General features: G+C 43.1%; 1 protein-coding gene across 4 annotated transcripts in view; it reads right to left on the minus strand.

Moving 5' to 3' along the window:
* The window catches only part of cip2a (cellular inhibitor of PP2A), a 71,542-nt gene extending 70,390 nt beyond the window's left edge, over positions 1–1,152 (minus strand). Inside the window, exon 1 of one of the 4 annotated variants that reach the window (XM_043701060.2) lies at positions 1,034–1,152. Coding sequence is in view for 1 of the 4 variants with exons in the window: in XM_043701059.2 (XP_043556994.2) it covers positions 407–425 (19 nt within the window). In the remaining 3 variants the exon portion in view is untranslated. Of the gene's footprint in view, positions 1–14; positions 333–406; positions 443–508; positions 528–1,033 lie in introns of those variants that run through there. The other 3 variants (XM_043701064.2, XM_043701059.2, XM_043701063.2) reach the window with 3 other exon arrangements.
* Positions 1,153–13,406: the final 12,254 nt, after the last annotated feature.

Raw genomic sequence — 13,406 nt, forward strand, 5'->3', positions numbered from 1 at the left:
AAAACTGTACTCACATCCACCACTGCTTCAGGAAGCTCATTCCAAACATGGACCACCCTGTGTCAAAAATTTGCATCACGTCTTTTTAAAACCTTAAAAACATGCCCCCTAATCTTGAAATCCCCCATCCTATGGAAAAGACAACTGCCGTTAACTCTATCCATACTTCTCACTATTTTACAAACTTTTATCAGATCACCTCGCAACCTCCTATGAATTAAACAGCCCATTTGCCTGCTTGTTTTATTCAGTTTGAATTTTGATCTTTGTCACTTTATTGATATGTCACATTATCAAACACTCAATTGTACTATCTACCCTCTCAACGTGCCTCTAGCTGGAAGGTGAACTCATAGGAACCAGTCCCCTGCATAAATTTATATTTTTAGATCTATATTAATTCTACCTATCCCTTCAGGTAACATATCCTCTCAAATGTCTCTTTGTTAAGTTCCATCTGGCCACTCTATTAGCTTATTCATGTTGTTCTGCGAGAGTTGATCGTCACCATCCACATTGCCTGTCACGATTCCAAGTTTGGTCCGGCCGGTAAATTTTAAAACTTTACTCCGTATTCCAATGTCCAAGTAATCTACTGAAAATGCAGCACGTGACTAAAAGGGAGGGAATGGAACAGGAGAACGGGAGCACTGTCCCGCGACCAGCTCCTGGTAACGGTCACACCCCGCGCTCCAAGTTTAAAATCACCGGCACCTTCCATTGCCAAACAGGGGGGCAGGGCGAGATCGGGGATGGCAGTAAACCCTCAAAATGCCAGCACACAAACAAAACTGCCAAAGCTATTTACACAGCACATGTAATAAATAATAAATGCACTTGTTGGTACGAACAAAAACTTCGTAAACATTGTGTTTCCAAACTCATCACCTCCACCCCTCCTCGAACCTGGCAGTTTACAATATTCCAACGGTTTGACTTTTCACTCGCAGCGATCCGACAGGCTGTACAACCGCAAGTGCGAGCATTGCTATGATCACCATTCCACGTTAAAATGGGTAAGTGAATCTCTAACCTTTAAGAATTTTTTTTGTTTTCACACGAGACGCTGCAAGAATAAATTTGTGTGGTGACGAATCGATGTCGCTCGCTTACGTTACAAATCGCACCATGTTGCTGCCTTCTCGGGCTGAACGCATGCGCAGTCGCTCGCCGCCTTTGTGTTGTGGTCAGGGCTCTGATGTCACAGTCCAGAGATCCCACCCCTGAGTTTAGGGATAAAAGCAATTTACTGCGGATGCTAGAATCTGAAATCAAAAGAGAAAATGCTGGAAAATCTCAGCAGGTCTGGCAGCATCTGTAAGGAGAGAAAAGAGCTGACGTTTCGAGTCTAACTGACCCTTTGTCAAAATTGAGATTAGGGAATTCTCTGGCAGCTTAACAACTACAACAGATTTCTTCAGCACCTTAAAGTAATGAAACATACTCGCAGAACCAATGATTAGATTAGATTACATTACAGTGTGGAAACAGGCCCTTCGTCCCAACAAGTCCACACCGACCTGCCGAAGCAAAAGCCACCCATACCCCTAACCTAACACTACGGGCAATTTAGTATGGCCATTTCACCTGGCCCTACACAGTTATCTTTGTGACTGTGGGAGGAAACCGGAGCACCCGGAGGAAACCCACGCAGACATGGGGAGAACGTGCAAACTCCACACAGTCAGTCGCCTGAGGCGGGAATTGAACCTGGATCTCTGGCGCTGTGAGGCAGCAGTGCTAACCACTGTGCAAATGAGACAAACCAAACCCATTCGGGGATATTGGGTCATCTTGTCAAAACTTAAGTCAAGGAAATATATTTTCGCTAAAGGTTTGGGAACGGAATTCAGAGTTTAGAGCCCAAACCACAACCACTAATGATGCAGCACATAAAATTGAGTAGCTCAGAGGCCAGAGTCATTTGAACACAGATATATTGAGGTGGTATGAAGTTTTAGGAGTGCAAGGGATCGATAAGGCTATGGTGGGAATGCAATTTTGAAATCAAGATTAATTGACCATATGCCACTGTAGGTCAGCAAGTACAGAGATGACGGGGAAATGGGATTTGCAAGGATAACAGCTTTTTGGATGACCTTAAATACACGCATGTTTAAACATGCGAGGCAAGCCAGAAGTGTGTGGTAATCGTTAAGGCTGATGGAAATAAAGAATAGTGAGGATTTTCTGCGGCAGATGAACCGAGATAACCGAAATGATTTGGAGATGCCGGTGTTGGACTGGGGTGTACAAAGTTAAAAATCACACAAAACCAGGTTATTGTCCAACAGGTTTAATTGGAAGCACTAGTTTTCGGAGTGCTGCTCCTTCATCAGGTGGTTGTGGAGTATAAGATTGTAAGGCACAGAATGTATAGCAAAAGTTTACAGTGTGATGTAACTGAAATTATACATTGAAAAATACCTTAATTGTTTGTTAAGTCTCTCATCTGTTGGAATGACCATGATAGTTTCACTTTTTACATGTAAATCACAAAACTTTTTTTTAAAAGTTACATTCTCAGGTTAACTGTAACAATTGGTGTCAGCCAAATAAGATGTTGAAGGTGTTAGCCCCCTGTGTTCTGTTGTCTGTGTCATAATGTTTAGACTGATTATAATCTAAAAAATGAGTTAACTGAGTACAATGAATTTACATTGTACTTTGCTCAAAAAATGCATGAATCCATATAAGACTCTGTTAACTCATTTTTAGATTAAATCAGTCTAAACATGATGGTGTTGTGTGTTTTTAACAAGATAACCGAAGTTGGTGATGTTACAGAGGTGGATTATGCAGACTTGGTAATGACATTCATATGAGGTCAAAAGTTCATTTTGGCATCAATGTGACAGAAAACTTGAGAACTGCATAACTTAATCACAGACTGCTTTCAGGGCAATGAGAGAGCAGGTAGCCAGGGGATGGAGTTTCGACCAAGATCTGAAAACTGGTGGAGATAGGAAGCTGTCAGGTAGAACCTGGAAAGAGAACAGACAAGATTGTTATGTTTTGAATGGCATCTCTTAATTCCTTAGGTATAGCTGAAGTGATTCTGTACTCAAATCAAACCTCTGGAAAAAATCAAATAAGGAACCTTATCCCTTTTGGATTACAAGAAACACAAGGCTTACAACTGTCCCATATTTTTCAACTGAGAGATTCTCTCTACCCTGTAAAACACTTCCATGGAATCAGTGGAAGGAGTTTTCCCAGAGAAGGGGAGACAGTTTTGACTCACTGCAAGGAGCTATCACCTAAAATTGGTGCCAGGTTTGTATTCAAACATTACCCCCCTTCTTCATGTTTCACCTAGGTGAACTTGAGGGTGGGTGGAAAATTTGCTGGTGAGCAAGAAAATATTACAGAATTTTAAAAAAAATTGTTTTGACCACCATTTTTCAGCAACTGAACCTGTTTCCTGACCTAACAACAATTCTCCAAGATCACAGATGCAAGTAAACAGCAGGAGGAGTTTCTTCAGTGAAATTCACAAGCTGAGAAGGTTTTGAAAATTTATGCTGAAGAGCTCCAACCACTGCCACCTGAGGGGCTGCTGTTCAAAGCGCTTCTTATCTCAGAGACTCCTATTACTGCTTGGCAGATGATTTTTAGTTTCTTGGAAGGCACTTCATCTATCTAATACATAATTCATCTTCAGCAGCACTTTCCTGCCGCCAATCTTCACCACAGCACATAACCATCTAATGCAGGTGTATCTGGCAACTATCATAAAGGCCAACAACAGAAGTTCACCATCAACTTCTCCAGCAATGCCAGCTTACCTCTCCTCAGCCACTTACTTCTGCAAAAGGCAGAGGTATGGATGTTAGCCACCTGATGAAGCGGTGCTTCGAAAGCTAGTGCTTCCAAGTAAACCTGTTGGACTATAACCTGGTGTTGTGGGACCTAACTGATAAGCGGCGAGACCTCAGACATAAGGTCCCTATGAGTGGAAAATCAGTTCCATTAACCCAAGTTAGCACCAATGCTCCAGGAAGTTCAGGCTGTCACAGTAGATGTGATGACATTTACAATCTGCTTTCTTGTGGACTAGTTTTGCAAACATTGTCAGTGATAGATAAGGTGCTTTTCACTGGACTGCCGAACCTTTACTCTAATATCTGTGTCTTGTCAAGTCTGCAAGGAGGAGTGTGATCATTCATAATGATTTGTATGGAGAGGAGAATATGACACTATTTGTCAAGGGTGACTGTGAGGCATGGTTGAAAGAAGACAATAGGTTGACAGTAAGTGTAAACGTTGGTTGCCTAAATAGGCACATGGAGAGAGAGGAATGAAGTCAGTTGCAATGTCGTCCTGTTTCCCTATCCCTGTATCAGTCGAAGCAAACACTCAGAAACACAGTATGTATTCTGGGTCCTGGAGGGAGAGGGAATGGTCACCCATGTCACAGAGACATGAGTTCTTGGTCTTCTCTTGAATAGCAGATTCTTAAGGAATTATATAGTCACTTACAGAGACCAGCCTCCAAATAAGGCAACAGCTATATTGATTGGGTGACCATTACAACCAGCGAGTGTCAACAGTAAAGATTAAGCCATCTGGCAGTATACAATGAATGTTCATAATCTTGTTAACTAGCTTCACGTAATGAATGCTTTTCACCTTGTTAACTGACTTTACATAATGAAAGCTTTTTTATCTTGTTAAATGGCTTTATACATAAAGAATGCTTTTTCACCTCATCAACCCATTCCCCTTGCCTCCAGCACCTCATTGTTTACTGCAAGTTCTTATCTGATCCAAGTCATGCGAGCTGAGTCTTTGTATCATACAACCTAAAATTTAACTCTTTCCCTACCTGGTGTGTTATCCTACCAAGTGCTGTACCGATGGATATGCTGTACAGATGAATGCTTTGTAAGTCAACAGTGTAGGTTTTGGCATTGGAAAGTGTTAAGCAACTGAGGGAAAATAATGGTGTAACACCAGGTAAGCAATCCAGAGCTTAATACTAATGTTCTAGGGACGTGAGATTGAATCCCAACATGGAAGATGTTGAAATTTAAATTCAATGAAAATCCAGAATTAAAAAGTGGTCTAATGGAAACTTTGATGAAATCTTTGAGGGGTCTGAACAATGTGAACCGTGGCAAGATTTGTGGAAAAACAGTATGATGAACCCAGGACGGCCTATCTGGTGCATCTTGCTCCATCTTTAATGCTTTTGACAAGCAGCATGATGAGAGTTTCTTGATTTTTAAATCTCATCTATTCATCCTGTTCAGAAATGTTATTATACACTTCTGAACAGGTGCAACCATAATCTAGATCTCTCAATCCAGGGATATGTTCACTACCACTGCACCACTGATTTCCCTATGATGAGTTTCTTACTTAGTTGCCAATTAAAGGGAATTATTGCTTATTAAGCACCTTGTTAATGACACAACTTGCCTCAATAATATTTAGTTTCCTATTTTACCAACCATGACTAGCAAACTCGACATCAAGAAGCTAGACATTCTGAAGAAAGGTCATCAGACTCAAACGTGAACTCCACAGATACTGATGAAATTTTCCAGCAATTCCTATTTTTGTTTCAGACCTTCAGTATCTGCAGTTCTTTGATTTATTATAGACATCAAGAATTCTTGTCATGGAAATCAGAGCAGATACTTGCTAATTTCAGTTCATGCTTATTCCAAAAGATCTCCATGCTTGACACAGGACATCAACAACCCAGGACACACTTCATGGGCATCAGTCACATAGAGTCATACAGCAGGGAATCAAACCCTTCAGCCTAACTCGTCTGTGCTGACTGTAGAGCTATAGAGTCATAGAGATGTATAGCACGAAAACAGACCCTTTGGTCCAACTCGTCCATGCAAACCAGATATCCTAAACTAATCTAGTCCCATTTGTTAGCATTTTGCCCATATCACTCTAAACTCTTCCTATTCATATACCCATCCCGATGCCTTTTAAATGTTGTATTTGTCCCAGCCTCCACCACTTCCTCTGGCAGCTCATTCCATACAAGCACCGCTTGTGTGAAAACGTTGCCCTCAGGTACCTTTCAAATTTTTCCCATCTCACCCTAAACCTATGCCATCAACTTCTCCCCACCCCAGGGAAAAGATCATATCTATTTACCCTATCCATGCCCTTCATGATTTTATAAACCTCTATAAGGTCACCTCTCAGCCTCTGACACTCAAGGAAACACATCCTCTGCCTATTCAGCCACTCCCTATAGCTCAAGCTCTCCAAACCTGGCAACATCCTTGTCAATCTTTTCTGAACCCTTTCAGGTTTCACAACGTCCTTCCTTTAGGAGGGACACCAGGACTGCACACAATATTCTAAAAGTGGCCGAACTAATGTCCTGTATAGCTGCAAAATGACCCACCAATTCCAAAATTCAATGCTCTGACCATTAAAGGAAAGCATACCAAATGCCTTCTTCATTATTCTATCTACCTGCGACTCACTTTCAGGGAACTCTGAACCTGCTCTCCCCAGAACCTTATCATTAAGTAGGCGAAAGTGAGGACTGCAGATGCTGGAGATCAGAGTCTAGATTAGAGTAGTGCTGGAAAAGCACAGCAGGTCAGGTGCTGTACTTTTCCAGCACAACTCTAATCTAGACCCTTACCATTAAGTGTATAAGTCCTGCCTTTCCAAAATGCAGCACCTCACATTTATCTAAATTAAGCTCCTAAACTGACTAGTCCCATTTATGAACATTTGGCCCATTTCTGTCTAAACTCTTTTAATTCATGTACCCACCCAGAACTCTTTTAAATGTTGTAGTTGTACCTGCTTTCACTACCTCCTCTAGCAGCTCACATCCACAGACATTGGAGCCAACCTGTTTGAACCTTGGGACATCTCTGATCCACCTACAGAATATTTCCACACTTCAGAGTCGAAGAATGTGGTACTGGAAAAGTACAGCTGGTCAGGCAGCATCCGAGGAGCAAAAGCATCGACATTTCAGGCATATGCCTTTCATCAGGAATGTGGCTTGTGGGCCAAGGGGACTGAGAGATAAATGGGAAGGGGGTGGGTTGGGTGGAAGATAGCTCAAAATATGATAGGTAGATGAAGGTCGGGGAAAGTGATAGATCGGAGAGGAGGGAGGAGCAGATAGGTGGGAAGGAAGGTGGACAGGTAGGACCGTTCAAGAGGGCAGTGCCGAGTTTGAAGGTTGGGACTGGGATAAAGCGGGGGAGGGGAAATGGGGAAACTAGTGAAATCCATATTGATCCGGTCTGGTTGGGGAGGTCCCAAGGCAGAAGATGGGGCGTTCTTCATCCAGGCATCGAGTGGTTATGTTTGGTGATGGAGAAGGCCCAGGACCTGAATGTCCTTGGTGGGGTAGGATGAGGAGTTAAAGTGTCCAGCCACAGGGCAGTGGGGTTGGTCAGTGCAGTTGTCCCAGAGATGTCGTCTGAAACGATCTGCAAGTTGGCGTCCTGTCTACCCAATGTAGAGGAGACCACATCACAGTAGATAACGTGTGTCAGTACAAGTAAATTTCTGCCGGATGTGGAAGGATCCTTGGGGGCCTTGGATGGAGGTGAGCGGAGAGATGTGGGTGCAGCTTTTGCACTTCTTGCATTGGGAGGGGAAGGTGCCAAGAGGGGATGGTAGGTTGGTGGGTGGAGTGTGGACCTGATGAGGTAGTCACGGAGGGAATGGTCACTCTGAAACGCAGATGGGGTGGGAAGAGAAATATATCTCTGGTGATGGGGTCTGTTTGTAGGTGCAGAAATGGTGGAGGATGATGTGATGTATCTGGAGGTGGTCACTAGAATTGGACATGATTTGGACATGCCGAAATGGAGGTGGAGAGGTCCAGGAAGGGAAGGGGGGAGGTCTCTGAGAAGGGCTTATGTCTGAAACATCAATTATCCTGCTTCTCTGATGCTCCCTGACCGGCTGCGCTTTTCCAGCACCACATTCTTTGATTCTGATCAAAAAGTGAGCATGTGCAGAACTCACTTTTTCCTATTTCTACACTTTAGTCCTTAACCTCAAGTGAACCAGCAACTATCATTGTAATGCTAGACCCAAGGACACTATGTTCTCAAGGACATGTACCCAGTTCATGGACTGGACCAGGTTGCACTCAGAGCTCTTTGCTTGTTGTCAAAGTGCTCACTTTCCCTGAGACTATCTGGATGCTCACATCATCACTGCCTTTGTGCACTTTGCCCCCTCAGCTAGATCTATCTGTCTCATGTTACTTCTGTCTTGCTATGTTGATTAACACAGAAACAAAGGCAGGAAAGTGCCGTGGTTGTCAGCAGACCTCAGTTATATTAAGGAGGATAGCCTTCACTCAAAGGTTCTAGTATTGTTAGTCAAGAGCAACCTCCAATTCTAGTCCAGATGCTTGGACGTGTTCAGTCAGCCACTTGGGTTGTGTTTTGGCTGAGGAACAGAATGTTTGGAGCTCACCAATTCTTTCTGCCCTATTGTGAGCTGTGTTTCCACCTGGAATGGGAAGATATTATGTATTATGGGAGGTGAAATTGTGTGGCATAGGTATTACATTTAATGCAGGTGGGGTGGTTTTACCAAATGAGTGGAGGCAGCGCAGACGTTTTCGTGTTGGAGGTTCGTGGGTGACAGCGAATGAGGGAAGATATTGCAGGCAATAATGAGTGATGGAGCTTGAATTTTGGTGGGAGCTGGGTACAGCAACGGAGATAGAATGAATGTGGAATATTGGAAGCTGATGACTTACACTGGCAGAATGGACAAAGACATTGACCTTCTCTCTACAATGCTGGGCATTCCTCAAATTGGCTGAGACTACTCTAACCTGGGTAGCAACCTCTGACCAGACTGGCATGGTCTGGTTTGATGGCCTTGTCTGCTAGTCCTAAGGAAAGAGGAAGTCTCATCCCTGCAACTACCCAACTAACAGGATCTCTGGGTTCCCAAGGATGGGGACCAATTTATCCCTGCATGCCATGGCAAATTTTAATAACCATGTACAGCAGTTCAGGACTGACAGTACTTGTCTAAGTAGATTTTTTTTAAAAGATGGCGTGGGTGCCAGATTGCCAGTGGATACTGGGATATCACAACAGTGGTAAGTTGTTCCAGGAACAGCATGAAGTTAAAAGGACATGAAGGACACTATGAGGAAAAGGTATGTGATTAATGAGGTAAGATATTGTTAGAAAGCATGCAGCAAAAAAACCTCCAAATACCTGATGCAACTTGTACTTAGCCAAAAAAAGTATAGACTTAGTCTCTTATAACTATTGACAATTGTCATCTAAACCTATCTTGTTCACAAGTATGTCTTAGGGAACGACATATATCATCCTTTCCTGGTTTGGTCTGCATGAGGCTCAACCCACAGCAATGTGGTTGACTCTGAACTGTCCTCTAAAATGGCCTAGCAAGCCACTCAGTTTCAACTAACTGCTGCTAAGTCTGATAAATAAATAAAACAGGATAGACCATCTAGCATTGAGAAAGGCACCAGAAATAACAACAATGCATGTTGCCCTGTTGACCCAGCAAAGTCATCCTTACTGACATCTGGGGGCTAGTGCTGAAATAGGGAGAATTGCCTCATCAACCAGAAAAACACCATCTGGCATAGTTGTGCTCACAAAATTAGACTTCACTGAAAATGTCCCAGACAACCCCATTACTATCCCTGAATATGTTGTGTCCTACCATGGGACAGACAGACACAGCAAGGATGGTGGTAAATAATGTTAAGTTAAGAGCGAACTGTCTTGGGAGACAGTTACACATTGACTACAGACCTCGTGAAGTCTCATGACGTAGATCATAAACAGTGCCAATCCACTATTACTGTGAAGGTGCGAGATATATATTGGTTCAATGAAGAATTCAGCAAATCATGCAAGCAGCAGCACCAGATACATCCACAAAAAAGGTGTCAACTTGGTAAAGCTCCAACATAGAACTATTTACGTGCCAGCAACAGGAGCAAAATGCAGTCAACAGGGTGAAGAAATATCACATGAATTAATCAGAGCTACGCTCTACAGTCCAACCCGATGTAGTTGTGAATAATGGTGGACAATTCAGTGACTAACATGAGGAAGAGACTCCACAAATGTCTCTCATCATCAACAATAGGTGAGTAGAATACAGGGGATCCTTGATTTATGAATATCTGGCTTATGAAAGCTTATACGGATGAACACAATCCCATACAGTGATGTAATTTTAAAGATTCAACATACAAACATTTCCTGTACTTATGAATGGCTATTTTATATTGTACTGCACTGTGTTCTGACTTGAGTACAAATCAACTAGCAAACAGACTCCAGACCGGAATTATTATCTGTACCATGTGGAAGAACAAGGGTAACAGACGCATAAAGAAAACCACTGCAAGCCAAACACAACTCTGACTTGGAATTTATCGCTGTTCTTTCACTATTTCTGAAACGGGGATCTCGCAATACACTTCCTAACAGTGCTTTGGATGTCCCAAGGATTGCTGCATTTTAAGAGAGCAGCTCCACACCAGCCTCTCTAAGGAATTTAGCAATAATCAACAAATACTGACCTAGCCAACGATGTCCACTTCCCTTAAATTAATAATAAGGAAGAAAATTGCCTGTCATGCTCTCTTGTGGTTCTGAATTTACTTAGTGCATTGTTTCCAGGTTGGAGGGGTCACAAATCTGATATCCACATTCAATTCCATCCAAGCCTGCTTGCTTGGAGAAACAGTCCTATTCCTTTCATCCTTGGGAGAGCTCATCTCATTATGGTCCTTCAATATGTCCACCAGGTAAGAATGAGAAACTTGGCTGCTAAATGCACAGATCTCCTCTCCACACTTGTGGATGCTGCAGCCTCAAAAATCTAAGTGTCATGGTCCCCTTAATCAGACATTCGTCCTTTGACAGATGCAGCCGGTCTGATTATTCAATGAGTCTGGAGTTGGGAGGCTGTGGTCTGGAATAAAAGTCTGAGGCAAACATGGCAATCAGTCAAATGGGTTTCAAACTTGCAAAACATCCTGCTGTTTTAGCAGGAAACAAGAGTGGAATTTTGTAGATGTGATGTGGGTGTTGCCTGCTTGCCTTCTTTGGGAAAGACATGCAATATTACAAGCAATTCAGGCAATTGCAGCACAAGGGAAGATATTCAGAATCAAGACCCAATGGTAGAAATCTGTCCTACCAAGGATGGCTGATCAGTTAGAAGTTTGAATGTGAATGTAGTAGATGCTGCCAGAATGACAAGAGTGCAGAAAAGATTGGTTGCAAGATTGGTCCTGCAGGATGAGGGAGGCCTGCAGCAAGGGCTTTGAAGACATCCCTGCCTTCATTTCCTGATGTTGGCTCCCACAATCAGGAACTATACAGTTGAAGGAAGGGCCTCCATTGGTCTAACTGCAGCTGCGTTAACACCAGTGGTGGCGAATGAATCACTTTGAGGTCGTTAATATTCCGAGGCCTCAACTGGCAGTGAGGTTGAAGGATTAGTCAAAGGCCATCTTATACTGGGTCTGATTAGGATGGAAGCAAAAAGGTGGCATCAATCCCATTCATTCTGTACCCCTTAATTATTTTTCCTCTATACCTTCCAACACAGCATTAGAAAGGATAGAAAATCTCAGCCAAAATCTGCAAAATTCAGGTTGTCCAACATCCATTCCTGGATAAGCCATAATTTCCTCCTGTTAAACTTTGGCAAAGCCAAAGTTATTAATTGGCTTCATTTAAAGTAAGATCAGTGACCTGATAAAGCCAAGACCTTTGCTGAGTACAAAACATTCAGCATCAGAGAGCGGAAGGTTAGGAGGGATGGTGAATACATGACAGGAGGTGGGTTTAGGGGAGGGGATGGAGTCAGAGGAAAGGGGAGGGAACGAAGGTTCCAGAGGGTTCAAGTTGTTGCATCTTGTGTGCCTTGATGCCTGAAAGGAAAAGAAAAAGTTGCTTGTTAGCATGGTGAATGAGCCGGAAGATGAAGTGGAAATGCAGAGTGGAGTAGGCCCGAGCCAGTGTGATGCATTGCTGTTGGAGAAAGAGAGGTTGAGAGTGTGCATATGATGCCATATAACTCTGAGTGTGGATCTTAGGATGCAGCAAGAGCTGCTGTCTTTGGACCATTGAAAATCACAAAGATACCCATGATGCTGGATGGATTCAAAGCACAAAGGTTTAAACTTGAGTTGGAATCATGTGGGGTGGGTCTGAGCCAGAGGCAATCACTGAGGAATGTGATGTGGCTGTGGAAACAAGAGCCAGACTCCTGATCCCTCCAGATTCAATATCAAATTAAATATTTTTAAGGCCTGACCTTTCCCATGTCCTAGCCCCCAAACCCACACACCAAGCCATGTTACCACATAGTCCACTATTACACACTACCTATTGCCAGCCACTAAGAATCTCCATTAACAGCGATTCACTTTCCTAACCACATTATCTGTCCAACTGTTCTTCTCTCTGTTTAGGCTCTATCCCCACCTATCCCTGATCGCTTACTCCTGCCCCCCCTACCCTACCTTCTGCATATAAGGAAAGGAGCAGTCACTTTATTGGGAGTTTTCTACAGGCCCCCAATAGGAACAGAGACACAGAAGAGCAGATTGGGAGGCAGATTTTGGAAAGGTCTAGAAGTAATATGGTTGTTGTCATGGGTGACTTTATTGATATTGATTGGAAACTCCTTAATTCAAATAGTTTGGATGGGGCAGTTTTTGTCAGGTGTGTCCAGGAAGAGTTCCTTACCCAATATATAGATAGGCCAACGAGAGGGGAGGCCAAAATATGATTTGATGCTTGGCAACGAACCAGGCCAGGTATCATCTCTCAATGGGAGAGCATTTCGGTAACTGTGACCACAACTCCATGACCTTTACTATGCTCATGTAGAAGGATGGGAACAGATGGTATGGGAAAGTATTTAATTGGTGAAGGGGGAGTTACAATTCTATTAGGCAGGGACTGGGGTGCCTAAATTGGGAACAGATTTTCTCAGGGAAATGCACGACAGAAATGGGGAGGTTGTTGAGGAAGCACCTGGTGATAGTGCTGAACAGGTTTGTCCCACTGAGGCAAGGAAGGGATGATAGGTTGTAAGAACTTTGAGTGACAGGAGATGTGGAACATCTAATGAGGAAGAACAAAGCTTACTTAAAGTTGAGGAGGCAAGGATCAGACAGGGCTTTAGAGGTAACCAGGAAGGAACTGATGAGTGGACTTAGGAAAGCGAAAAGGGGGCATGAAAAAGCTTTAGCAGGTAGGATTAAGGAAAACCTTAAGGCGTTCTACACTTATGTGAGGAACAAGAGGATGGCCAGAGTGACAGTAAGGCCGATTAGGGATAGTGAGGGAACTTTCACCTGGAATCGGAGGAAGTAAGGGAGGTCCTTAATGAATACTTTGCTTCAGTATTCACTATTG

This window comes from Chiloscyllium plagiosum, unplaced genomic scaffold (assembly GCF_037043375.1).
Source record: "Chiloscyllium plagiosum isolate Xiang-an unplaced genomic scaffold, Cpla_swu_hap1 HiC_scaffold_12, whole genome shotgun sequence".
NCBI lineage: Eukaryota > Metazoa > Chordata > Chondrichthyes > Orectolobiformes > Hemiscylliidae > Chiloscyllium > Chiloscyllium plagiosum.